The sequence below is a fragment of the Sprattus sprattus genome (assembly GCF_963457725.1).
Source record: "Sprattus sprattus genome assembly, chromosome: 1".
Classification (NCBI taxonomy): domain Eukaryota; kingdom Metazoa; phylum Chordata; class Actinopteri; order Clupeiformes; family Clupeidae; genus Sprattus; species Sprattus sprattus.
The window spans coordinates 52,208,439-52,218,610 of NC_137920.1; the positions used below are offsets into that span (position 1 = coordinate 52,208,439).

General features: G+C 42.5%; 1 protein-coding gene across 1 annotated transcript; it reads right to left on the minus strand.

Moving 5' to 3' along the window:
* Positions 1 to 90: 90 nt before the first annotated feature.
* On the minus strand, positions 91 to 7,948 carry nherf4b (NHERF family PDZ scaffold protein 4b; the record flags this gene model as incomplete). Its single annotated transcript, XM_080844856.1, has 9 exons — positions 91 to 315; positions 539 to 757; positions 862 to 1,058; positions 2,283 to 2,487; positions 2,588 to 2,724; positions 2,947 to 3,151; positions 3,345 to 3,556; positions 4,681 to 4,745; positions 7,941 to 7,948. The coding sequence occupies 9 exons, from the start codon at positions 7,946 to 7,948 to the stop codon at positions 91 to 93; spliced, it is 1,473 nt and encodes a 490-aa protein (XP_080700982.1).
* Between the last annotated feature and the right edge of the window lie 2,224 nt (positions 7,949 to 10,172).

Below are 10,172 nucleotides of genomic sequence, written 5' to 3' on the forward strand. Positions count from 1 at the left end.
TATGGAAACATAATTTCACCAATTGCTTGACTGTGGTTAAAAATATAATTCCTGTAAAAACTGGGTGCATACTGTATCGCTGCATGTTAATTAAGAGCCATCGGCAGCCTTTTCTGCTGTGCCGATGATCCTTCTCTGTAGCAGCTTCTCATATCCCTTGGGCTCAATGACCAGCAGAGAGAGAGAACTACCACCCTCTTTAACAAGCACTATCACATCCTCCAGATACTCCTCCTCCACGTTCACGCCATTCACCTCCATCACCAAATCTCCTTTCAGCAGCCCAGTTTTTCCCCCTGGTCCCTCTGCTGCTACCTGCAGGGAAAGAAGGAGGGGGGGGGGGGGGGGGGGCTTGTTATTGTTTGGTAGGGGGTCAGTCAGGATTTGACACATGTTAATGGCATTTATACAGTCTTAGTAATATGAGTACTTTTTTATGTGTGCTGTGTAAATTGTGGGTGCTTTGCAAATGACTGACTGAGGTCTTGTTCCACATACAAGGTCCCCTGGTGTGAGTGGGCTTGGATTAATGCAATACCTGGCTTATGAAGGTTCCAGGCTTCAGCAGCACGCATCCCAAGTGGAAGCCGTAGCCATTGGGACCCTTACTGAGGACACAGCGCCTCGGGCGGGGAGGCTCCTCTGCTGGAACACACTGGGGGTCACTGCAGTGGTCAGCAGTCTGGTGCAGTTTTGCACTTTCAATTGGTTCAGCAGCTGAGATGTCCTCATAGAAAAGTAGTGGTGAAAGACCAAGCTGCGGAGAGGCAGAAACTGAATAACTTATCTGTTACATTTCTCTCTCTTTATATTTCACTCTGCCCTTTCCTTCACTGCATCAGATGAGGATGCTGTGCCTACCCTTGTGAAGAAATCCAGGCCTTGAGAGCCAATGGTGGTCAGTGTGACCTGCTGTCCACTCTGACGTATCCTGTTGACAACATCGTTATGCCTCATGTTTGAGACGAGTTCCTCATTCACTTCCAGCAGCAGCTCTCCTTCCTGTATACCCAGCAGCTCTGCTGGGCTGTCAGGGTCCACCTCACGCAGTACATGAACTGTGAACAGACAGGCAGGTGCAGGGATGGATTAACGAACTGGCCTACCGGGCCCAGGCCCAGGCCCAGGCCCAGGGACCCATGAGCTCAGGGGGGCCCTAAGCCAGAGCCTCTGCGTGAAGTCGCTGTTATTTATCTCTTATTTGTGTTTGAAAAAGGTGTGTTTTATTCATTTGCTAATGGCTTTAATTGAGTGTACCTGTGCTGTGTTAGAAAATGTGCATGTGCGCCAGGGGCGATGATCAAAGATGACTTTCTTTCGAGTACCTGAGATACCTTATGCTATAGATTCCCTTAAAATGGTAAACCTGTCTCAGTGTCAGTAGCAATCTTAAACACAATTATATGCTTATCATCGTACATACACTATAGAAACTATTAAAAAGACGATTCAAATAAATGAATAATTTCTTATTTAATTTGTTATTTTTGTAATATACCAATATGCAATGATGATTGCTGGGTAATGTATTTTGTTCGCCAATGTCAAGTCTCTTTTTGATCATGTGACAAGACAGTACGATATAGCTAGTTTAGGCGCATAATCCTACAAACTGACTGAGAAAAGCTAGAGGCACTAGTACACTTGCTGAATGACGCCTTTCAAACATAAAAGTGGTGATGAATGATTTGCTCTTTCAATGGACAGGATAGCCAGCCCATTCAGCCTCTCTTGCCCCATGCTGCCCAGGTAGGTCTTAATCAGTTCAGGAAAATAATCACTCGGCTGTTGCCAAACATAAAAGTGTCACATGTAAAGTCAAAAACAATAGCAGGGCAGTGCACCGAAGGAAAATGTTACAGAGTAAACTTTGACCAGTTTACTTTCCCAATACAATAGCCAAAGTCTCTAATTCGACTGTTAAATCCAACACATTGTTGGTCAAATATATATCCATGCCTAATGCAGTTTGTGTGTGTGTTCGTGTTTTGCACAATTTAGCTTTACATGTCCAGGCCCAGGGGGCCTTAATCTGTCCATGGGCAGGTGGTACAAAACATGATGGATTAGAGTACAGGTAGACATGACAGACAGCATCAATTAAATGTTATTGTTTGGTATGGTACACCATTAACAGTAGACACTGTTTCAAAGCACTTTACAGAGCCCAAGGTCTGAACCTAGACAACCTAGACATGTCTTGGTGCTGAATGTTATGCTGGTTTGGTGTAGCTAAACTATATGCATGTCCAAGTTTGTTTGCTTAGTGTTGTGCTCCTTACCAGCGCATTTGGAGTCGGTTTTCTCCTGTCTCAGGAGGAAACCGTACCCTTCAGGGCCTTGGACGAGGTGCTGCTTCTGGGGCTTGTGTGGCAGGTAGTGGGCGACAGCCATCGCGGGGAGAATGGGCATCCGGCGAGTCGTGTAGGTCTGCTCACTCTTGCTGTCAATCACCAGGACTGTCATGTGATCGCCACATTTCTTCACCTGAAAGTGTGGGTTGAAAGGTCCAACATCATCATAACACAGACATAATTATATACAATGGACTGAAACTTCCATTTCTGTGTCCCAACCCAGGTCCTACCATCTTGCTGATGGCTGAGTGAGAGAGTTCAGACACAGTGGCGCCATCCAGCCAAATCAGGCGGTCCCCCTTGCGTACTCCCGCCTTCTCAGCTGCACCCCCACCGGCTGGACTTACAGAAAACTTGCCCTTCTCCCCTTCACAGCAATAGAATAAATTATAGAAATAGTAGAAATCACTATTCATTTACTAAACGAAGGAGACCCAAAGTGTCCTAATACGATATCTCCAAATGAGCTGTAATCAATATCATCTGTGTCTGTATTACAGACATTTGTTGTACACCAGAGAGAACAGGGGCCAAGGTCACGACACAAATTAGCGAAAGCTAGCCCTGTTAGCCAGTATGTGGGTCTAACCTTCCACTGGGAGAATCTTGAGCCCAAGGCACAGACTGGAGTCTTTGGCAATGTGGCAGAGTCTGGGCGGTTCCCAGTCTTCTCTGCGCTGTGCCCTGGTCAGCGCCTTGAGGTCATAACCTTGCGCCACAGCCTGCTCGTACTCCTTCCCATCCAGCACCAGGAGACACAGATGTGTCCCGCTTATCTGGATTCTCCTTGCCACCTAATTATGAGGGAGGCAATGGTGGGGAAGGGGAGATCATAAATGGATAGCCATGTTAAAATGAGACACATTAAGGGTGGGCAAGAGGAGGAGTGTTAATGGGTTTCACATATTTCTGAAGACTGGTATGTGTAATGGCTTCATAGGAACGCCTGTCCTCCTCTGGTACAGGTTTCACCATTCTCTCTCTCACCTCAATGTGCCCCACGTCGTCCACGAACCTTTCGTTGACCTCCAGTAACCGGTCCCCATCCCTGACCCCATTCCGCTCAGCCACTCCCCACTGGGCCACCTGCCTGATCACGTGACCCTGGCGACCCTTTTCCACACGCAGATGGAAGCCGAAGTTCTCGCCCTCCTCCCGCTTCAAAACACACAGACGGGGTGTTGGTGCCACGACAGCCTCTTAAGGGAAAGAGGAGAGAGTGCTATGATTTTCTCTGCGTCATGTGGTTGTAAGTGGTAACGTACTGTCTGAGGCGATTTGAATGTAGATTAGTAAAGACACTAAAGCGTTTTTTATACTTCTGCGACTGCGTTACTGCACGGTCACGCAGTTGCATCGAGGGACTCATTTTCATTTATGGTTCTCCCATGGTTGTGGGTGTAGTAAATTACGTCTGAGGGGATTTGCGAGGTGTCTGAGCCAGCTATCTAATGTTAGCATGCTACTACCCACAAGGTAAACAGCTATTGAAAAGGTTCCATGGCAATGTGCCGAAAGCCCATTATTCCGACAGCTTGATGTTTCGAAATTGTGAGCACAGCAACGTGAACCACTATAGCCCACATGCACTTCCCAATGAATTGATCACACAATCATAAACATATAAATGCATTTATTTCACAAGCATGAACTTTAATCCAGAATATTATTATACACACATGGCATTTACATCGCTATGATAAAAAAATACTTTTATGATAGCCAAAGCATGCATGCTTTGTCAGTGCTTGTAATGTCCTGCGACAATCTGCCGGTGATTTCCTTCTCACAAGTGGTACCCCATATTTATAGGCTAAATTAACAAATATTTCCTAGGAAAAGTGATATGCATGATAGCCCGGTGAGCGTCTCCACTCCGCTTTGCAAACGTAATGCTGTGTGTGTTTTGTGCCACTTCAAATATTTCTAAATTATGCCAGGGGGACTATTATTCGGAATATTGAGACTTCGGAATATCTGGCTTTGTTTAACTTTTTTTGCTTAGATTTTTTAAAAGTACCTGTGCAATGTAAAAAAAAAAAAAAAACGTTTTGTTGCTGAAAAATACGTCTGAGGGGATTTGCGAGGTGTCTGAGCCAGCCTTCTAATGTCAGCATGCTACTGCCCACAATGTAAAGATGGGTTTATACCAATCACAGCCTTGCGGGTTGCATGCAGCTTGTGAAGCTTTGTCGGATAGTTACAAAAATTGGGAGACGCAAGCACGCAAGAGGGGGTACGTAACTACGCAAGGGGCTCTGCGTGTCTTGCGTGCCTGTGTAAAAGGCGACCATAAATTGGGCCAAAATGGCGATGAACCTACCTGAGTCAGCTACATTGATCATTGCTGGGTTGTCAATCCCCTCCTTTGGGTTGAAGGTGAATTTCCTGAAATAAAGATCATGGAGTTCACATATTGTGGTTTATTCCTTTAAGAATAAGCTTTTATCTTTTCCCCACAATACTGATAAGGAATACCATAACAAAGTCTGCATTTCGTACATGTATAGATAATGTCTTTAACCCAGTGTAAAGGTACTCAAAATACTTAACCAGCTTTCTGCTATTGATCTGCAGTGGAACAGCAAAGTGCAAGACAGATAATGTTTCTGCTTGTTCTAGCACGTGGAGTCTTATCACTACAATGAGCAGATTTTGGTGCTCTAGGCAGAGACCAACAACTCGTGTTAGCAGCTGGCAGCTCATAGATCAGATAGAGGATAACTTGGCCCTGAGAGGTCTTCAGGACTTTGCCCATGAATTCCTCCTACTCCTGTGCAGTCAGCTTGTTTGTTACGACAAAGTGCTCAAAAAAGACGTACTGTACTATTATGCAGTCTTTCTAGTACTGTTTGTATCATTGCAGCAGCAATGGCAGAAGTAAATGCTTTTAAATAAAGTAAAACTGTGTCAGTTTCACTGATACTTCATTCTTAAAGTTTCTTTGACACTTACTTAGTCAGTTCCATGGCATCTGTCTGCTCTGTTGAAACAAAGAAAACTTTTAAATGAAGAAAAAAGAAACATTCACAATGGATACCAACCTTTTGAAGCAATTTTCTGCTGTGTGAAGTGTGAAAAATAATATGAGTTGTTCATTTAAAGTGAGCGAACAAGCTATATGAAACTGGTGAAATCAAGCAGTCTTAAGGTAATCTTTGTCCGCTCATATAAATAAGTAAATAAACAATCATTAAAACAACAATTAGTCAGTCATTATTCACCAAATGGTGAACATACAAGCCTAATCTGTTCACTTATCCTTTAGGAAGATGGTATGTATTATTTTACAGTCTCTTAGCCAAGCATAATAATCATGAACATATGATTATTATTACATTAATCTTGCTCTGCATAGAAAAGGCGGTCCATCCATCAGCCAGTCCTGTTCTTTGTGCGTCTCCCCAGGTGGCGTGTTTGATATGCACCCACCCTATCAGCGAGAACAGCTGTAGGATCACAGGACTGTGAGGATTTTTCATTGCCTTGATTAAGAAGACATTCCTCAGGCCAGCACAGAAGAAACCAGCAGAACCCTACATCATGTAACTATACATATTTAAGGAGGTGGGTAATGGCTTTGACAAGGGTGCTACAGTTCAAACACCCTTTTCCCAATAGTAACAGTGTAGGGACTTGAGAATCCAGTCTTTCTGGGTCTACCTCAGATTGTGTAAAAACAAAGTTAAAGGCAAAACTAAATAATTTGCTCTGATCACTTCTAGTACCTCAATGATGAATTCTGCCACTACTCCCTAGAGGAATAAATACCACAGAGCCGTGGTGGATACAATGAACGTTTGCATTAGGTTAGCTTGTGTTTACCTACCCTCTCCATAAACCTGCAGAATCAGGTCACAAAGCTAATATACAGGTATAAACGGCTCGCATGGTTTGAATGGCCCTTTGCTGCGGGGAAACATGGCTATCACACCACTGCGGAGAGCAAAGAAGACCCCCAGACAAGCCCAGAGACTAGAGGAGGTAAACCGTTTCTAAGTAGTTGTGTAATAGTTCTTTTTTCAAAAATAGACAGGATGAAACTATTCACAATTCAATGATGCCTGACGACTTAAGCTATAGATCTGAGAAGCACACAAGAAAGACCTGAGGAAAAGACACAAGACTCTGTTGTGATAAGAAAGTGAAAAGGCATAACATAGGGGTGCTTCGTTTAAGATAAGTACAGGCAGAGAGATAGAGAGAGAAAGCGAAAGAGACTGTACCTGAGTTCTCATAGCAGGTCTGTCACCAGACTCCTCTGTGTGTGTCTGTGTGTGCGTGTGTGTTTGTGTGTATTATGAGGCCGAGATAGCAGGAGTAAAATCTCAGGTCAGAGATGGGTGTGCCCCTCTCTCATTTGGATGATTGGATGAGACTATTTATTACTCTTTCCATCATTACTCCCTTTGTACACACACTGACCCCCAACCCCCCCCCCCCCCCCCCCCCCCCCCACATTGCAAGAGGGACTCAAGATAGCCACCAGAGGGTACCCTTGGTCAAATTAAATAGGCTAATCAGTTTCTCAGCAAATGCATGATACAATAGCACACCACACTACTTTCATTTTTGTAATGTTTGGTGCACTCTTTCAACTAAAGTCATACTTACAGTAGTTATCTTCACTTGCATGTAACTCTTTCAAAGAACCTCCCAAAAAGACGTAAAATGAATACATCATCAGATTGTTTTGGTAAGGCTGAACAGTAGATTATATATAAATGCATTTTATTGTAATACTTTAAGAGATGTAAGTACATATGACTTGCATTTTGGACAAAACAAAGGTATTTACGAATGATAAGAAAATGAAAGGAAAGGAGAATCAAGAGGAAAGAATTTCCAGGACATGAGAGACTGCTGGGAAATAAACGTTCCTTTGTGTCACAGCTTACACTACTGCGTGAAGTAGAGAAGGATCTATACATACACTTCAGTGTATCTGTCAAATATGACAACAATCCATAATCTGCCATTTTTCAATCATAAGTACGTGAGGAAAGTTTTGAAGGCTTCTAATATTTGTAAGGCATTCACGCTGCATTGCTCAAATAGTGAACCAGATTTCGGGAGAAAACAAGGTGGACGAGGAGTAATCTCAAACTGAGTCTCAAAGATTCTAAAATCTCCCCATTTCACATCCACCTACAGGAGATTATTTTCAAGCTTCAAAACTGGTGTAAAAAAAAAATCTCCCTGTACTTGTATTACACACCTACAGTATACAAAGGGTATGTATACCTACATGTATACAGAACTAATAACAGAGGACAAGACACATTATGTTACAGTTGTGAAATGTCTGACCACCACAGTACACGGGAGTATTCAGGAATAACATCTGATAACGCTTGCTAGGCACGGTACTTTTCTATTGCTATTAGAAACAAATATAATTCTATTCTCTAACAGACAGATTATTTCATGTCACCTGCACCACCAACATGTTTGTCCTGATTCAGATCCTCCGATGATTCCACTGATGTAACTGAATCAGGACAGACATTTTGAAGAAGAGACATACTTCAGAACTTTAACTAACCTCATCCTGTTATTGCACTATGGTCCCCCCCTACTAACCTTGCCATGGTTGTGCCCAAGCTGGAAGGGAAGAGAACGTAATTAGAGCTGCTTCAAACCACCTAGATCTTTTGGATGTTTGTGTGGGAGATTTCGTGGCATCCAGCCAGCACTTTTAATGTCATTGAGTGAAACAATAATTTTCTGAATACCTGCTTACAAAAATTACATGGCCGGAAATTCTATTTCCAAATGATTGTAAAGCATGGACTCATGACATCTTTTTTTGTCTGTTTCTTTTTTTGTTTGTTTTTTTACTTCCATCATCATGCTGTTTCAGTTCCACACTCAGCTTAGCAGTACCCTCCATATTCATATAAAAATAAAAATAAATACAAATTAATCCAAAAAGAATCAATCGAGAAACATTAACAAAAGGGCTTATATGTACATACATTTTTTTTTTTTTACAGCATAACACACCTACTGTCATTGTGTATATACACAGGTTATTAGTAGTATTATAAGACATACTAAGTAGAAGAGTCAAGAGTCAGACATATTTTCATAGTTTCGATATTTGTCCATCATAAATGAAGATCTTTGCAATGCACTACTGTCACGAGGAGCCTCTCTGGAGTGTACAGCATATGGGCAAGACATATAGATGCAAATCATAAGCATCCTATTCTACTGCGGAGCTCACTGTAAACCACACTGGCCGCGAGGCACATGATTGACCAACCCAGCATTTCAAGTATCCAAAAGTGTGGCTGACCACACTGGACATCTGACAATCCTTGCAAGATGACACAGATAAAGCCCAACCATGAAGAAAGCCATGAAGTGGAAACAGGTAGACTGGATCTCTTCGTGGACTAAGAGAATACGGATTCATGGAAACATTTAGTGCAGAACTGTTAAAACATATGCAACTACTCAAAAGAGAATGTTTAACTGAAGACACAGTGTTTTGGAGCAGTGTGTCGAAGTTTCAACCTTATCCTTCTTGTAACGACTAAACGCCAGTATTCTGTACAGTTTGATATTATGGTATAATAATGAGGAACAGTATGCCAACTTCAAGGTTCAGGATGTGTCTAGCAGTGTATATTTATAGAAAATGAATATAAATGCTGTTGAGCATGCTGATTGTACAATAAAAAACATACTTGAGTTGGATGGCAGCATCTCTCGAGGTTAATCAGCAGGGGCAGTTATTTAAAAAAAGGAACATGTTTTGCAGATGCAGATTTTTGACGAAACAGTAATGTTTATGGTGAAACCCAATGGATATGCAGGGTGTCCTTGACCATTAGTCCCACAGTAATCTGTTCCTGGGACTAATGTAGTAAATGGGTTGAAGCGATGTGAATGAAGCCTTGCATGGTGTCTTGTGACAAGAGAGCTCTCCTCCTGCAGGATATGCACTCTCACAACCACGGGTGAATGAAGTAGAGGTGACCGCCCCCCCCCCCCCCCCCCCCTCTTTCTCTCTCTCTCTCATTAATGAACCGGAACACACATCCACAGTTCAGTGCAAACTGGGTGTTAGAATCAATTGCCACTGGACAAGCTGCTCATGTTATCAGTGTCAGAACAAAGAAAACAATGAAAGCATGGACAGTCCACGTGGAATGCATTGTCCTATATAATGTGCCAGTGATGGCGGTCCCAAACGGAAACGGTGAGAGTCCAAAAGAGACATTTGAGAGCGGCTTCATCACTCTTACTCCAAGCACACAAGCACAGTTAGGACCTCTGGTTAGCCACACACACACACACACACTGTTGAGTACATACTTGCATGGATGCAGCGCCATCTGTTAGGGGCATAATTTAAGTCACTTGTGTACTGAAGAGAGTCCTGGTCTTTGGGATAGGGTCCTCTCTATGGTCGAGTACTACTGAGAGTAATACATACTTTGGGCTAACAGCCAGCCTACATGCTAGTGAAGGGCAAACTTTTTTTTTTTCATTGACAGACACAGTGCATCCAACCCCTTCCATAGAGAATCATGCGTCACGTATCAGTTTCCAATGTATTTACACTGCATTATGTGATGATATACAATGACTATATAAAAAAGATATATTTGATAGAGAAACTAAAGGTAGAGAAATAAATGCAGTGAAAAAAAACGTCATCATCTGAAGTTAACAGAAAAGACAATACCTTCAACAAAACATTTTAGCCATGTATTGAAAAAAATACATGGAAAAGTTACCAAATTAATTAAAGTCTGATTGTTCAAGTCTAAGCTTTATACGAGGTAAAAAAACGAGATTCAA